The sequence below is a fragment of the Ochotona curzoniae genome, unplaced genomic scaffold, assembly GCF_017591425.1.
Source record: "Ochotona curzoniae isolate NIBS_2020 unplaced genomic scaffold, NIBS_Ocur_1.0 contig_2699, whole genome shotgun sequence".
Lineage (NCBI taxonomy): Eukaryota > Metazoa > Chordata > Mammalia > Lagomorpha > Ochotonidae > Ochotona > Ochotona curzoniae.
This window is the reverse complement of record NW_024465561.1, coordinates 1,416,337-1,433,952: the sequence shown is the minus strand read 5'-3', so window position 1 is coordinate 1,433,952 and position 17,616 is coordinate 1,416,337. Positions and strand designations below refer to the sequence as shown.

The following is a 17,616-nucleotide window of genomic DNA, read 5'->3' as shown; positions in this document are numbered from 1 at the left end:
AGGACTTCCCCATTTTGCATCTGGATGGTATCGTGGAAGATTCCTCTAACATCCTGGGCTTCTCCATGTTCAACACCTCCCACCCCTTCTATCCTGAGTTTGTGCGCAGCCTCAACATGTCCTGGAGAGAGAATTGTGAAGCCAGCACCTACCCGGGCCCTGCGGTAAGCACACAGATTCTTGTCATACTCAGGAACACGCTGTGCAGGCCCTTGCAGGGCTTCTTCAGACCCTACATAGATCCCACTCAAAATGCTCACAGTGTAGCCGTGCCATGCACCTGAGCCATATCCTCCCTGTATCCGCCTCCCATCACTGTGATGTCCTAATACAGATGCTCCTCAGGGTCTCTGCGCCTGTGTTTGCTTCCCTCCCACTCCTCCACACAACCTGTGGCCAACCCTCCCCTCAGCTGTAAGACCTTCCTCCGTCCTCCTATTCATCTATCTGCTTAAAACAGCAGCTGAGACAGATCTTCCATGTACTGGTTCACTTCCCAAATGGCCACAACAGTCAGGGCTCAACCAGGAACTCCATCCGGGTCTCTCCTGCATAGGTGCAGGGGCCCAAGTACTGGGGCTGTCTTCCACTACCTGCAAAGCACATTAACAGGAAGTTAGATTGGAAACAGAACATGCAGGACTTAAACTGGTACTCCCACGGGGGATGCCAGTGTCGCAAGGGTGGGGACTTAACCCTCTGCACCATAGTATTAGCTCCATCTTACTATTTTTAAAGATTTGTTTAGTTATTTGAAAGACAGAGTGACAGAGAGAAAGAGGGAGAGACATAAAGAGAAAAGCCTTCCGTCTGCTGGTTCACTGCCCAAGTGCTCAGAGTAGCCAGGGCTGTGCCAGGCCAAAAACAGGAGCTGGAGCTTCATCTGGTTCTCCCATGTGGGTGGCAGGAAGTTGAACTGGAAGCCAAACAGCTGGGGCTCAGATTAGCAGCATAATATAGGATTTGGGCATTGCCAGTGATAGCCCAGTCCACCACACAACACCCACCCCAGTACCCCCATGTAAAAAATTGGAACTACTCATGTTTCATCCTCTGTCCCTGTTCCCTTTACCCCCAGCACTCACAAATCACCAAGTGGATTACCTCTTAGTCCATGTTACATAGAGAGAGCTTATATGTTCTGTGAGGACATATAAGTCCTCAGATCTGTTTTCTGTCCAACTTATTCACCATCATAGTCCCAGTACCTACTGCAGCCTGGCTCATGGTAGGTGTTTAGTAACATTTGTGGAAGAAACGTATCTATACATGTGGGACAAGTGCAGATATGCAAAAGGCACGTAATTAATGTGTGTTTGCTCATAGACCTCTCTTGTACCAAGGTGCCAGGACATTGCTACTTGTATACGTGTACACACAGACCCCATGCTGTGAACTGTAAGTGGGCACCAGGGATAGCTCATTCATTCTCTCTCACACACACACCCCTGCACACAGACACCCAAATACATGTTCACTCACACAGTGCTCCAGTGTGGTCATAAGTCACACTTAGAACCAGGGTGTGTGGACACACTGATTCCGTTTCCCAAGAGAGGAAGTGGAGGCTTCAAAAGGCACGGGGACCTGCTACCTGACACAGGCTTGGGAAGCAGCCGAACTAGGCCACCGGCTTAACGCCTGCCTCCCCAGCCCCACACCTGTCCTGTGGAAACAGATGGGCACACGCACCCAGCCCCACTCCGGAAATGCAGGCTGTGGCATCTTCCCCCGCCTGCGTGGGCCCTACAGACGTGGATTTCCGGGCACACCTGTCCATGTGGGTAACACAGCTGGTGGTCCAGGGAACCGTCTCAGACAAGTCCCTTCCCACACAGCACCACCATGCAGGGACAGCTGCTCCACACTGAGGCCTGGCTGGCGACTGTCACCCACAGGTCCTCCGCAAGAAGGACCAGAACCCCTTCCCCCTGACCCATCAGCTTCCTATTCCTGTGGGGAGAGGGGTTGGAGTGCTCACGGGCTCCCTTGGCTAAGCTGCCCATCCTCTGCGTCCCCCTGCCACAGCTGTCGGCTGCTTTGATGTTTGACGCGGTGCATGTGGTGGTGAGCGCTGTCCGAGAGCTGAATCGCAGCCAGGAGATTGGTGTGAAGCCGCTGGCCTGTACGTCAGCCAACATTTGGCCCCATGGGACCAGCCTCATGAACTACCTGCGCATGGTGAGCCGGGTGCAGGGAGGTTGGTGTTGGTGGCAGGGGCAGCGGCCATCTCGGCCGGTATTCCTATGTCACCTTGTGGCCTTCTGCCCTCCACCCTGCCCTCCTTTCACCTCTCACCTTTCTCTGGGCCTTTCTACTCCCTGTTCTTTATACTTACCCTGTTTACTTCCACTGGTCTGGGTGTCTCTGTCTCTGGGTCCTTGCTCTGTTGCTGCTCCACCATCCCACACTTCTCGCCTCCTTGCGTGTCTTGCTGTGTTAACTGTGGTCCTTCTCTGTCCCTTTCTTGTGCCCTCCCTGGATACCTGGTGCCTTTCTCTGGATGTCTCATCCTTGCCGGACCTTACTGCCCCATCTCGGCCCTGCCGCCCTCTCCCTCTGCCCCGCCTCCCCACCCTGCTAGGTAGAGTATGATGGGCTGACTGGGCGGGTCGAGTTCAACAGCAAAGGCCAGAGGACCAACTACACCCTGCGCATCCTAGAGAAGTCGCGACAAGGTCATCGTGAGGTCAGTGAGCCTGGCGGGGGGGCGGTCCCAGAGACCATGAAAGGATGGGTGAGGCGGGCCTGAGCCTGCTGTAACCCTGTGCTGATGGGTGCTCCCTCTGCCCCCCAGATAGGGGTGTGGTACTCTAACAGGACATTGGCCATGAATGCCACCACCCTGGACATCAACCTATCGCAGACACTGGCTAACAAGACCCTGGTGGTCACGACCATTCTGGTGAGTGGCACTAAAGGGGATGCAAGGGCCACAGACAAAGGGGTTTGAATGCTGGGCCTTCCCTGGGTGGTGCCCCACATCCAACCCCAGCTCCCCCATCAGGTGCAGATTGCCTTGACTGGCATGGGCACAGGCTGGTGGGGAGGAGACCCATGTGCCCAGCCACTCCAGACTGTGAGCAAGGCATCACCATCCTACCCACTGCCAGAGACAGGGAGGGCAGCCTATGCCAGCAGGGCTGGGTTCAGTCCCAGGCCCCAGGTACGCTGTCTGGCCCCTTGCCAGTCCTGGTGGTCCTAAGCTCCACGATGGTCCTTTTGTCACACTTGTCAACTTCCTTGGTGTCCGTCTTGAAGAAGTGGGAGCAGAGGCTCAGAGAGGTGAAGGGCTGCTTCAGGGTCACACAGTCAGTCCCAGGCATCTCTGAGACTGCAGTCTGAGTGTTCCTCATGCCCGGAAGCTGCAGCTTCCCTGAGCACAGCCAACGAGCCCTGCAGGTGCTGCCCCCGCACCAAGTCTGAGATGGAGGGCCTTTACACATCCACGAGTGTTTAGTGCACCTGTTCTGTGCCAGGCGTGGTGCCAGGCCCCTTCTGGGCATCACTGTTGAAACCTCACGGCTGCCTGGGAGGCTGGTTTAGTTCTGCCTTTTAAGGGGAAGGCAGCAAATCATACAGTGAGTCCCGTGCAGAGCTCAGTACCCACTGCCTCCTGCTGCCTCCCGCAGGGCACCATGGATCCCTGAACTGTTGGGGATCCCACCCCACACTCAGGGCCTGCTGAGCAGGGGGATTCCCCGAGCAGCTGGGCCTGCAGCCGGACACAGCAGGCAGCCACGCTTCTCCCAGCAGTGTGGAGCTAGCCGATGTCTGTGGATAGACTTTCAGAGAGGGTTCCCAGAGGGCCCTGCAGGGTGTCAGAGGTCCTTGCAGCAGCAGGTGCAGAGCCGGCCCAGATCCCTGGGGAAGTCCTGATCAAAAGTCAACCTCCAGGCTTCCTAGAGGGGACCAGTGAGCCTGTGGCAGAGAGCCAGGTGGCTGTGGACAGGGAGCCAGACGCTCTCTCCCAAGGGCTAGGCTGGGCAGGCTGGCTGGCAGCAGTCTGTGCCTCTGTGCATGGCCCCTGTCCATCCCTGACACCTTCTGCAGGCTGAGGAGGTGGGGATCCTTTGGGGAGTAGGAGGCAGAGATGAAGGACGTCTGAACTAGGTCTGTTGGGACTTGGAATCCACTTCTCACACTCTTGTTGCCTTTCCCAAGGCCCTGGAACCCCCTTGTTCCTCTCTTCCTGGCGGCCAGCCATTCATCTCTTGATGGATTGAATCCCTCATTCATCCCCCAAGAGTGTGCCAGGCTTCACACAGCCATGGAGGCCCAGCATGAGTCACAGGAACTGTCCAGTACTCCTGGGGGAGGTGCCCCTGCTCTGGTGGAGGAAAGAGAGCTGGAGACAGTGATTCTGACCCGGGGCACTAAGGGACTCCCAAACAAAGGAGGGATTGAGGAAGGCTTTGTGGAGGAGGTGGCATCATGTGGGGTTTTGGAGGTTGGGTAGGAGTTAGGTGCAGAGACCCTCCCAGGCAGGGGAGTCCTGGGAGCAGAGCCCCAGGGGATATAGAACAGGTGGAAGTGAAGGCAGCAGTGCCCGCACACATAGCTGGACTTGCTCTCACTCACCAGCATCTCAGAGCAGGGCCAGGGTCAGGCATTTGAGGATTCAAACTTGAATTGGGGCCTGTGTCACTGCCTACTCTGTCTAGCCCAGCCTCAGGGGAGCATGTGGTGAGTGACTTGAGTGACGTGGTGGCTCTCCTGTGGGACACTGTGTGGGCTCAGCTGTGGCACCGAGTGGTGTGAGCAGCAAAGGGCAGGGCCAGGTCTGCAGGTCCAGAGAGCTGAGGGTGGCTAGGAGCGGGCTTGGGCTTGGAATGTGAAGAAGCAGGGCAGACAGGTCCCTGGAGCCTGAGGGAGACAGGTTACAGAATACAGGCTGTACCCTGGGGTGGGCTCACAGCTCCAGAGAGCAGGGAGAGATTGAACTGGCGCCCGGATTGAGAGAGGCCTGAGGGCAGGTGGATGCAGGGTGCTGTGGAGACGAGGCTGGGCTGGCGCCCCCACCCTAGGACCCACTCAACCCCTGTGGGAGTTTTCTTCTCAGGAGGCCTGGTACACCCCTGCCATGGGGTGAGGCAGACCTGGGCCCCACTCCTGGACCTACTCTGCCAGTTCAAGTCCTTTAACTTTCCTTTCAAACTGGGCCAGTGGCGCCGCTGTTCAGGCTGCAGGAGGCCGCGGAGCTCAGCCAGAAAGCAAGTGCTGCTGAGTTCTCTGAGCATGTGACCTTTGTGCACCCTGGAAGCTGATGGGCCGAGCCCCACCTCACTGCTCAGTCCTGAATGCCCAGGCAACACATGGTGGCATGTAGGTTCATCACCCGTCCAAGGGTGCTCTACACCACCTTGCCACGGTTTCTGATTCTTCCCAGCTCTCGGGATTTGGCACAGCAGTGTGACCAGGGCTAGACTGTGTGAGGACACTCTAGGAGGTCTTGGATGTGGACTTGGGGTCTGGGTTTAGTTCTCTGATTTTTTTTTTTCAGATTTATTTGTTTTTGTTGCAAAGACATATTTATAGAGAAAAAGAGAAATAGAGATTTTCCATTCACTGGTTCACTCCCCAAATGGTCCCTACAGCTATAGCTAAACCATTCTGAAGCCAGGAGCCAGGAGCCTCTTCCAGGTCTCGCACGCAGGTGAAAGATTCCAAAGTTTATGGGCCATCTTCTACTGCTTTCCCAGGCCACAAGCAGGGAGCTGGAAGGGAAGTGGAGCAGCCGGAACATGAAACAGTGCCCACATGGGATCCTGGTGTGTCAAGGAAACGATCCTGGCATGTGCAAGACCCTATCACACCGGGCCCTGGGGTCTGGATTTATGAAGAGGTCCAGACATTTGACTTGTGAGAAATGTTCTAGAACTCACTTGCCTATAATTTTGTTTGTTTTTAGTTGGAAGAAATTATTAGCTGTAGCATGCCTACAGCAATGTGCCCACATTGATTTTTTTTTTTTAAAAAAGATTTATTTATTTTATTGGAAAGGCAGATGCACAGAGAGGAGGAGAGACAGAGAGGAAGATCCTCCGTCCAATGATTCATTTCCCAAGCAGCTGCAATGGCCAGTGCTGCGCCGATCCGAAGCAAGGAGCCAGGAACTTCTTTCCAGGTCTCCCACATGGGTGCAGGGTCTCAAGGCTTTGGGCCGTGCCCGACTGCCTTCCTAGGTCACAAGCAGGGAGCAGGATGGGAAGTGGAGCTGCCGGATTAGAACCGGCGCCCACATGGGATCCCAGGTATGTTCAGGGCGAGGACCTTAAGCATTACGCTACCGCGCCGGGCCCAACATGCCCACATTGTGTTCCTTTCTTTGGGTTTTCACAAAGCACTCCTCAGGTGGGGTGACCCCGCCCCGGGACTTGCTCCTCCCAGGCACAGCCCACCAAGGGTAGCCACATCTCGACTTGCGTCACCATGTGGCAGGCTGTCTACCCTAGCACTTCAGACAAGTTACGCCGCACCATATGTCCTCTCTTAGATCCACTGTAGGCTTGTGAGATTTGTCCATGTGGCTGACAGAGGCTTAGTCTCCTTGCCCAGTGTTCCATAGCTCACCTGCCCATCGTGGATGGACGTGCACCTTCTTTCTGCTTGTTTTCTACTGGAAGTGCAAGCAGCACTCCATTTCCTATCTGCGAACACACTGGCATCTCTGTGGGCATGTCCTAGGGGTGGCGCTGCGGGGGTGTGTGTGTGAGTGCTGGCTGACCATGCAGGCTTCTCTCCCTGCAGTGTGTGAATCAGAACCCTCCACACCCTTTGGTGCTGCCCAGGGGTTGAGGGTGTTCAGGTGTACAGGGTGTCACTAATGATTTATATTGTGTTTTTCTGATAACCAGGAATGCCCACCGCCTTTCTGTGATTATTGGCGATTTGGAAATCCTCTTTGGGGAAGTCCCTGATCGTATCTCTGTTTGATTTTAAAAGATTGGGATGTGTGTGTTGCTTATTGATCTGGGATCTGCTTATCCATTCTGAATACAGGTCGTCTGTCTGATATACGTGTTGCAGATATCTTCTATCTGAGGTGTGCCTTTTCACTCTTAGCGGTGTCTTTTGGTTAAAAAAAATATTTGGTTTTTAATTTTACCAAAATCTACTTTATCAGATTTTTTCCTTGATAGTTACTGCTTTTTAGAATGTAAGAATCTGTGGTCTGTTCCAAGGTCACAAACACCTGTCTGTGTGTCTGCTGAAAATGACAGTTCTGTCTCTTGCATTTGAACCTGCACCACACCTGGAGTTGACTTTAGGTATCATCCATGGGAGGAAATGCAGATGGTAGATTCTCCATGCAGTTATTTCAAGGAATAATTCTGTTTATTTATTTATTTTTGAGATTTCTTTCTTTATTTGAAAGGCAGAATTACAGAGAGACAGAGATCTTCCATTTGCTGATTCACTCCCCAGATGACTACAATGGCTGAGGCGCAGCCTGTCTGAAGCCAGAAACCAGGAACTCCTTCTGGGTCTCCCATGTGGGTGCAGGTGCTCCGCCAAACTGATTAGCAGGGAGTGGGCTCAGAAACGCATCATCTCGGACTCAAACTGGTGCTCATGTGAGATGCTGGCACTGCAGGCAGAAGTTTAGGCTACTACACCAGCCTGACACCCATTTATTGAAGTGATCATCCATTCACCTCCACCACAGTCCCACCTTTGGCATTGAAACCATTTTTACATCATTTTCCAAACACTTCTTTCTGCTGGTTGTACTTGCCCAGGTAGCTGAAGCTCAGGGTTCACATTGAATGTGAACCCTGATCTTCTAGCTCTGACGTTTTTCTTGAGGGTCCCTCCTGCTCTGCATTTCCACATGCTTGTCTCAGCGACAGGTAGCTGTGCAGCGCAGCGGCCAGAGGCGCATATCCAGCTGCCTGCACTCCAGTCCTGACTGTTCTGATTACAGTTCCAGCTTTGCACTACCGTAACAGCCTCAGAGGCAGCTGATCATTATCCCTGTGCATCATATGGGAGACCTGGCTTGAGTTCCAGGCTCTGGTCCACCTCCAGCTGTTGTGAACATTTGGGAAGTGAACCGGTGGATGGACAGTCTCCCAGGCTCTCTCCTTGAATTTAAATGAAAAGAAAAAGCAAAGTCCTCGCCTTGCATGCGCCAGGATCCCATATGGTCACCAGTTCATGTCCCAGCTGCTCCACTTCTCTTCCAGCTTCCTGCTTGTGGCCTGGGAGGGTAGTCAAGGACAGCCCAAAGCCTTGGCACCCTGCATGCACGTGAGAGACCTAGAGGAAGCTTCCTGGCTCCTGGCTTCATATCAGCTCAGCTCTGGCTGTTGCGGCTACTTGGAGAGTAGACCAGTGAATGGAACGTGTTCCTCTCTCTCTCCTTCCTTCCTTTTCTCTGTAAATCTGACTTCCCAGTAAAACATAAATCTTAACAACAACAACAACAAAAAGCATTACATTGAGAAAGGACAGATGTGGACTCAAACCTGGGTAAATAGGCTATTACCACAAAGGTGGTAGTGAGTGAGCAGCCTGCTTCCATCTCTGGTCCCTTCTAGAAGGCGGGTGAACATCTGTGTGTGCAAGCACCCGCCTCCCCTCCCCTTGCTTCACAGAAAGTAGCATATTGTACACGTTGTTCTGTGGCTTTTTCCCCCTCTTAATATATCTTATAGATCTTGCTATTTTCGTGGTTGCCTGGGATTCTTTTATGACATCGATGATCTTTTTAACTTGTCCCAGATTAGGTGGTTTCGGGCTTTGTTCCCACCGTGAGCAACACTGCCATGACTTTCTTGAGCCTGCATTTTTGTGTGTAGAGGCACAGCCATCCCAAGAAGGAATTCCTAGAACCTGGCCTTGGCAGAATATCCTGCGGCCCAGCTGCTGTGTCAGACTTCTGCATAAGATGCTTTTTTGAAAAATCTGAGAACCCTGGACCCAAGGCTCCCCTAGGGCCCTATTGTCCTGCAGGCCTGGGACTTCTAAATCCTGTTTTCCGACCTCGAGTTCCATGTGTAGAACTTGTCTTTGTGATTTTCAACTCAGATCCTGAGACCTTGAAGTCAGTTTTCCCAGGCTGGCACTTACAGGTGGATGTTGGCAGAGTGTGGCCATGTGGCCTTGGGCTGCCCACTGTGTCTCTCTGACCCTTCGTCTCATGCTCAGAGGATCAAGGAAACAGCTGTAGAGCCTCATAGCTCCAGCGCCAGGGACTGCCTCCAGGAGAATCCATTTCCGATTCTTCCGTTTCAACATGTGACCCAGGTCCCTGTCTGGTCCCTCTCTCATCCACCCTCTAGTTCCATCCATTTGAGTTCGTGTCCAGCACTGGCCTTGAGAGCAGAGTTCTGGGTCATAGCATTTTGTCCTTCTTAGTCACTCAGGGCTTGACGTCCCTGGTCCTTGGCATCCTTGTCCCTGCACCCGAGGTAATAATACCGACCTCCCACGCTGACACAAGAGCTGTCACACAGCAAGCCCACGAGAAACGCTAGCTGCCACCGCTATTATTAGCATTCTCTCATATTCCTGCTCCAAGTCCCACGGATGGGGATTTGGAAAAGCAGTGTGCTGGGGAGAGGCGAACACTCATCTCCCCTCCCATCCCTATGCTTCTCAGCTGCAGGGCCCTGCGGGGTCCTGGAGCTCAGGGCTTGCGACCTCAAGGCAGGAAAATGTGTCTGCTGCTACAGATATTGAACAATAATGCTTCACTATTTTTCACAACTCTGTTGCTGTTCCCAGCTTGTGGCTGGACTGGTCCGGAAGGTCTATGGTGGCTACCAGGGCTGGCTGTTGGTGGGCACACTTCCTCCAGCAGGCTGGCTCAGGCATATTCACACCGCATTTCTGGAGGCTGGGGAGTCCGCGTAGCATCACCTCTGGTGCTTCTGTCAGCCAGTGTGAGCCTCAAGGCCAGTGAGGCCCACCAGAAGACCAGTGACCTTCACCTTCACTACTGAGTGATGGCGGGAGTGGCCAAGTACTGTGTTCAGGTCTTCCCCAGAGTTATGTCCATAGCCACCGGGGCTGGCCCAGGCTAAACCCAGGTGCCAGAAACTCCATCTGGGTCTCCTACATGGGTGACACGGACTCAAGCCCTGGAGCCATCTTTTGCTGCTTTCCGGGTATATTAGCAGGGCGCTGGATTGGAAACATAGCAGCTGAAACTCATACCAATACTCTGCTGTGGGATGCTGACATTGCAAAGGGCAGATTAACCCAGTGGGCCACAAAGTCAAGTGCTGAATGAATGAGAAGAGACAGTACTGGGCCTCTTGGGTACCAAGTCTAATAAGACCTACCACACTCTGCCCCACAATTCAGGTGACTCAGGAATTCAAGTGAAGTAATACAGAAGACACACAGGGCAGGTGCTGGACACACAGTTACCACCGTGGAGGGTACTGTCAGAGCCTTCTCTCCTGGCTGTTTCCTAAGCCCAAGTCTTCCAGCTCATTATCCAAGGTGGTAGACAACATCAGGACAGAAACCTTGTTGAGTTAGGGTCCCTTTTGTTATTGTCACCTTCCTAGACCTCCTCTTAGCATAGCTTGAAACCTTGTGTTTCGTTGGCATCAGTGGAGCCCGTGAAGTTGGCTGGAGCATCTTAGAAATAAACATCAATGTAAGAGAAGGCTGCAGATCACCTGCAGCACAGATGCCTGTGTCGGGCCTGCAAAGCAGTTTTTTTTTTTTTTTCTTTTAATTGGTTGCTAGCATTTAGAATCAGGAGGTTTTATAAAACAATCTAGGTTTCCAAATTCTCTTGAAATTGCACCATCTGGCGTCTCATGCCTGCTTCCTGCATGGCAGCTTTGGGCCGGAACTCAGTCCTGGTGGGGATCCCCTCTTTGACCATTGGCAACTCACTGAGTCGGTGTAGTGAGTCATTCCTGGCCCCGTGAGAAAATGAAGTCAGTTGGAACAGAAAAGATAGTGAATTGCTCCTGGGCCCTGGGGGTGGAATGGAGTCTAGAAAGCCAGAGAGCTGTGCGCCCATGGCTGACTTGGGGTGCAGGGGAATGTCTCTTTGGGAACTCCTTCTCGCACTGACACAGACCTCATTTCCCCAGTTTGGTTCTCTCTGACTTACTGGAGGGTTTGAATCAGACCTGGGAAGGTGGAGTTGGCAGAGGAAATGGAAGTGCATCCCTGCCATCTGCCAGGGAAGCAGGGTCAGAGTGCCATCACCTAGCCCCCAGCCCCTCCCCACTCTGAGCATTTCCAAGTGAGGAATGGGCAGTGACCCCGGCCCTCTGCACACCCCCAACTCTGTGAGCAAACCTCTGCTCTGGGTGGCCATGGCAGGCCTCTGGGCCCTAGCCTGGGCTCTGGTTTTCAACCTCACCCTGCACCAACAAAAGGCCTGGCCTCTGAGCTCTGTTCTCTTGTGCCCATGCAGGAGAACCCGTATGTCATGCGGCGGCCTAACTTCCAGGCCCTGTCAGGCAACGAGCGCTTTGAGGGCTTCTGCGTGGACATGCTGCGGGAGCTGGCTGAGCTGCTGCGCTTCCGCTACCGCCTGCGGCTGGTGGAAGACGGGCTATACGGGGCACCTGAGCCCAACGGCTCCTGGACGGGCATGGTCGGCGAACTCATCAACCGGGTACGGCCGAGCCGGGTCTAGGACAAGAGGGGAAAAAAAGTAAAGAGGCGTTCAGGGCTCCTGGTGGACACTGTGGGTCAGGGCCAGGGAGGAATGGCCACATATCCCCTCTGTGTCTTGTTTTAACATTACCTGCATGCAGTTGGTGCTCAGAGATACCCTGAGTGAGTGGAAGCAATGGGGTGGTCAGGGAAGCAGGAGGCAGGACTGGGAGTGGAGACTGCCTCTTCTGTGTGCACCAAGCCCTGAACCTGCCATGGGGCATCAGACACATTGCCAACACCGAGGGCTGAACTCACATTCTCACTTAGTGGTGTTTATTGAGCATCTGCGGTGTACCTTGCTCCTTACTGGGTGTGGGACTTGAGCTCCATGTCTCCAAAAACGTCAGAGTCTCTGGTTTGTAGGATAGCATGGGACCAGAACACAAAACCACCTTGGGCATGATGGGGGAACTCGGAGCAGGTGCTGGATCCAGCTGGGGGATCCAGGGCAGGCTTCCTAGAAGAGGTGAATTCTAAGCCGGTCCCCAGATGGTGTGAGGAGTCAGTGAGGAGTCGCAGGGTGCAGGAGGAGGAGGAGGGTGCATCTGGAGCTGAGGAAGCAGCACTTGCAGGGGCGTGAGGGTGGGGTGCTCTGGGAGAGCCAGCTGGGCGCTGTGTGGGCGGGATCTGGATGAAGGTGAGGAGGGATGAGAGGCAGAGCTGTGGGAGGTGGTAGAGAAGAGTGCAGTATTTTGGAGTCAGACAGCCTGGCTTGGAATCTGTGGGTGACTCATTCCTTTCCTCGTACCCTCAGTTTGACCCTCCCTAAGATGAGGCTAACACCTCCCGGGTTTGAGGAAGGGCACAGATACTAGGCCACATATGTACTTCCAAAAAAAAATTATTTATTTAAAAGCCAGAGGGCACGATCTCCTGTTCACTCCCCAGAAGCCCACAGTGACCAAGGCCCCGCTGGGAGCTGTGAAATCGATCTGGGTCCATGGCAGGAGTGCTGGGGAACCGACCCCTGGAGCCAGGACTGCTGACCCCGCCCCCATGACGTATTTGCAGGAATCGAACTGGTAGTGGAGCTTGGACACTCTTGTCCCAAGCATCCTCTGTTCCCTCCAGGCGGAGAAGCCGGAGTGGCGGACTGGGGGTAGGGAACACCCGGAGGCAGGAGCTTGGACACTGCTGGCGACTGAGCAGACCAGTGGCTTGACTTTGACTTGGCCGTCTCTCTCCTGCATCCGAGCCGTGAATGTCACCAGGGCAGACGCAAGAGGGCCGCTCTGCGTGACAAGGACATTTATCCCTCAGGGCACTGAGTTTCAAGTTATTTCAAATGGCAAAACTTTCTTCCCAATGAAAGCTTCCTCAGAACCCTAGACAAAAGTGAAGCTGCTTTGACGGAGGCAGAGTTGGGGATGTCCCCTGAGTCCGGGGGGTGCTTGGGCCCCTCACCCAACAGACAGGCCCTGAGGCTCCACTTCAGGGCGAGTTTTAAAACTTCAAGGCTGAAGAAACACTTGGTGAGATAGGCCCCGGCTAGCTAGGAGTCCCAGGGCTGCACAGGACCCCTCACCGTGACTGCCACCGCTGCCTGAAAAATTTCCTTTCATAGGGAAATCAGCAGCTCCAAGCAACGCCTCCTGAGCAACAAGCCTGTAAATCGGATGCCAGTACAGGCAGGACGCTGGCTGTGGCTGTCCTGTTTGTAGCCACCTGACCCCTTGTAAGAATCTGAATGTGTGTGCCTTGGGATACAACAGCTGGGTCATGTGGGTGTCACTGTGGTTGTAACCCTGGCTCCTGCAGCAGCTGTGTGACCTTTGGCAAGTGACTTGCCCTCCCTTTGGCTTCTGTATTTGCATCTGTAAAACTGGGGAAATAATAGCCCCTTGCACATAGGGCTGTTGCAAGCCTGAAATGAATGAATCCACGCAAAGGGCTTAGCAGGGAGAGACCCTGGCGGGTGAGTGGCAATTGCTATGTCCATGTGCCCTGTTTTGATTGTTGCCATGTTTATTCTTGTTGATGTGACCAACTCATGCTAACATTCGTATGCTCACCCACTGTCTGTCTAGTCTGTAGCTAGTGAGTGCCTACTGTGTACCAGGCCTTATACTTTACCCTAGGGGCACAGTAGCGAACAAGCCAGGCCTGGCCTTGCTCCTATGGTGCTGGCTAAAGGGTGTGGACTTCAGCAGCAGGTCCAGGGATGCCCTCAGAGGGCTCCAAGCTAGCTCAAGGGAGTAGGCTGGAGACAGGGCCAGCAGTGGCAGCCACACCAGTAAGGAGGCAAGAGCAGATGGCAGGCCTGGGGCCAGAGGAGGGGCTGGAGAGTGCCAGGGCTTAGTGACTGCCTGGGTGGGGCTGCAGGAGAGTGGACACAGACTTCTCCACTGTAGCTGGCTGGGGCAGGAGGAGCAGGCTGGGCGTGGCAGGATGGGCGGGGCTTGGCTTTGCTGGTCTGAGCTGAGCTGTGGCCATGGCTGTTGGTGCTGCAGGCACTGCTGCTGGGAGCATTACCAGGTGTTCCTTACTCGCATGCCCCCAGCAGTCTCCATGGCCCTCTCCTGCTCCCCTGCAAGGAATGGGGCTCACTAGCAAAGGGCTCGGCCCCAAAGCCCAGGGTTGCATCAAAGGTGTCTCTCCCAGGCTTGTTTCCTTTTCCTTCCTTCGTTTAAAGATTTATTCATTTTTCATTGGAAAGTCAGATTTAGAGAGAGAAGGAAAGACAGAGACAAAGATCTTTCACCCCTGGTCCACTCCCCAAGTGGCTGCAACAGCCGGCCAGAGCCGAGCCAATCTGAAGCCAGGAGCCAGAAACTTCCTCCAGGCATCCCACGCGGGTGTAGGGTCCCAAGGCTTTGGGTTTTCATCTACTGCTTTCCCAGGCCATAAGCAGGAAGTTGAATGGAAAGTGGGGCAGCTGGGACATGAACCAGTGCCCATTTGGGATCCTAGCATGTGCAAGGTGGGGACTTCAGCAACTAGGCTACTGAGCTGGGCCCTAGCTATCAGGCATTTATAACCCCACTGACAGACAGGTAAAGGGTCAGGACCTCAGACAAGAGGTTCCACCAGCAGAGCTGAGAGTGGTCAGCTACCTACACTAGGGGACAGCTAGGTCCCTGATCCCAAAGGAGGGACTGGGCGCCACACACTGGCCCAGAGCCAGATGGGCCCAGCTTAGGTCCTGTGGTGTTACGAGATCCCTGGGAACCACTTCACCTCCCTCGATGTCTCTGTTCCCTTGAGGAACAGGTTGCCTCCCTCTCAGAGCTTCAGGGGCTTGCCTGCTCGAACGTTGGTAAAGCCCTGGCGCACACCTGGCGCACACCTGGCACACAGGTATTCAGTGCTGTAGTCACCACTGGCATGGGCTGGACGCAGGATGTGGGTGGAGGTGTGAGCTGTGGAGTCGGGGAGCCCTCACTAAGAATTTGGATTTGTTCCTGCGACATGCAGGAATGTGGCTGTCCCCTCGGAGTCTCAGTGTTTGGAGAAAATAATGACTCCTCGGTTGGAGGGAACTATGACCTGTGTGAGTGTGGGACACAGGTACTGTTGTGGCCAGCGCGGTGCCAACCCACCTCACCCGTGCCATCCTCTCTTCAGCACAGGGCCTAGCACACAGTAGGTATCCACACCTTGGTGCCAAGTGAATGATTGGTTCTGTCACGGGCTCTGTGTAGGTGCTGCCCAGTCTCCCTGTAGTGTGCACATGTGTATGGCACACACATACTCCACACACGTTTATATACCCCAAATACACCCAACACACACACCCCACACATGTGCATACACCTCGCCACCCCATCCATACTTCATACACACACACAATACCCCATAACACATGCCATACAGGTGTATACTCACACCCCGTACACACAAAAACACACACATCCCATCTGTATGTACATACACGCATATACTCATGCACACACACACCCTGTACTCAAATACACACACATTCACCCGGCCCAGCCCATAGCAGTTTTGCTGAGCGTATCATGGCAGGGTTCAGCTTTGGCTTACAGCACTCCACCAGCTCTGTCTCCTGGACTGCCACTAAGTCCCATGGATTTGCATTTTCAAGTAGCATGTTGTATTCATCTTGTATACTAACATTTATTTATTTGAAAGGCAGAGTGTGAGAGAGAGAGATCTTCTGTCTGCTCATTCATTCCCCAGTGGCCACAATAGTTGGGGCTGAGGAACCGCGTGTTAGGAGCCAGGAACTGTGTCTGAGTCTCCCGCGTGGGTGGCAGGGGCCCAGACATTTGGACTCTCACCTGCTGCTTTCCCAGGCACGTTAGCAGGGAGCTGGATCGGAAGTGAAACAGCTAACCGTGCCCATATGGGATGCAGATGTCACAGGCGGCAGCTTAACCTGTTGTGCCACAACACCAGCCCCCAAAATGCTAATGTTTTTTCTCACTATAAAAAACACAAGCAGGTATAGAGAAGAAAGGGAATACAATTATAGCATGCCTCTCTTTTATGCTTTCAAAAACTAGCTCATTATTCAGATAGAGTTTTGAATCACAGTTTTTAAAATTGTGCATTCTGTATTGTTTTAGGTTATGTAAGCCATCTTTGTACTCAGTGTAATTCCATTTTTGCACAGAATGTATGTATACATCAAAGAGTTATAAGCGTGTCTGCATGTCCTCAAAAGATTTTCTGGGCCCGGCACAGTAGCCTAGTGGCTGGAGTCCTTACCTTGAATGTACTGGGATCCCATATGGGCATGGGTTCTAATCCCGGCCGCTCCACTGGGGATTGAATCCACAGATGGACACTCAGTCAGTCTTTTTCCCCCCTCCCTCTTTCAAATCCATAGTTTAAACTTTTAAAAATGCTTTTTAAAAGTGATATCCCAGTATACCCATTGTATGATACAGTTTTCCATTTACATCTTGTCTTGCTGGGTTAGTATTCATAGACCTGCTTTATCTGAAAAGCTTATCCATTCGAGAGCCAAAGAGACAGACAGTGCCCATCTGCTGGTTCACTCCCCAAACGTCCACAACAGCCGGGCTGGGCAGGGCTTAGGCGAGGACCCACGCCAGACACCAGGAATTCAGTCCAGGTTCCTCATGTGGCTGGCGGGGTCCGAGTGCTGGAACCATCTCCTGCCCGCAAGGTAACATCAGCAAGAGTCAGGAGTCAGAGCAGAGTTGAGCTAAGCACTCTGATGTGGTATGTGGGTATTTATTTATCTGAAAGGCAGAGTGACAGAGAGAGGAGAGAGAAATGTCCATCTGCCGCTTTAGTTCCCAACAACTGCAACAGCCTGCGCTGCCCCAGACCAAAGCCAGGGCTTGGCAGCTCCATCCTGGCTTCCCACGTGGATGGTGCGGACCCCGGCACTCGGACGACTAGCCTCTGCCTTCCCAGGGTGTTTTAGCAAGGAGCTGGATTAGAGACAAAACATCCGAGACCTGCTAACAATCCAGAATGTGATGCCAGCATTGTAAATGGCTGCTTAATCTACTTGGCCACAATGCTGCTGCTTATTCACTTATTTATTTATTTTAGGACATTTCCAACTTAAAAAAAAATTTTTTTTTTTAATTGTGTGGGGCCCAGTGCAATGGTTCAATGGCTAAATCCTTCCCTCACATGTCTCTGCTGCTCCACTTTCCATTCAGCTCTCTGCTTGTAGCCTGGGAAAGCAGCAGAAGATGGCCCAAAGCCTTGGGACCCTGCACTCATATAGGAGACCCAGAGGAGGCTCCTGGCTCCAGGCTTTGGATCGGCTCTGCTCCAGCTATTGCGGCTACTTGAGGCGTGAACAACCAGACAGAAGATCTTTGTCAATCCTTCTGTTTATAAAATATACTGCCTTTCTGGGGCCTGGTGCAGTTGCCTAGCTGCTAAAGTCCTCGCCTTGCACACACCAGGATCCCATGTGGGCACCGATTCTAATCCTGGCAGGCCCTGCTTCCCGTTCAGCTCCCTGTTTGTGGCCTGGGAGAAAAGTCAAGGACAACCCAAAGCTTTGGGACCCTGCACCTGTTGTGG

General features: G+C 53.3%; 1 protein-coding gene across 1 annotated transcript in view; it reads left to right on the top strand.

The window, feature by feature from the left end:
- GRIK5 (glutamate ionotropic receptor kainate type subunit 5) overlaps nt 1–17,616 on the top strand; it is a 51,781-nt gene that overhangs the window by 10,064 nt on the left and 24,101 nt on the right. Inside the window, exons 8-12 of the mRNA XM_040976165.1 lie at nt 3–164; nt 2,029–2,181; nt 2,585–2,689; nt 2,798–2,905; nt 11,393–11,596. Of these exons, the coding sequence (XP_040832099.1) occupies nt 3–164; nt 2,029–2,181; nt 2,585–2,689; nt 2,798–2,905; nt 11,393–11,596 (732 nt within the window). The remainder of the gene's footprint in view (nt 1–2; nt 165–2,028; nt 2,182–2,584; nt 2,690–2,797; nt 2,906–11,392; nt 11,597–17,616) is intronic.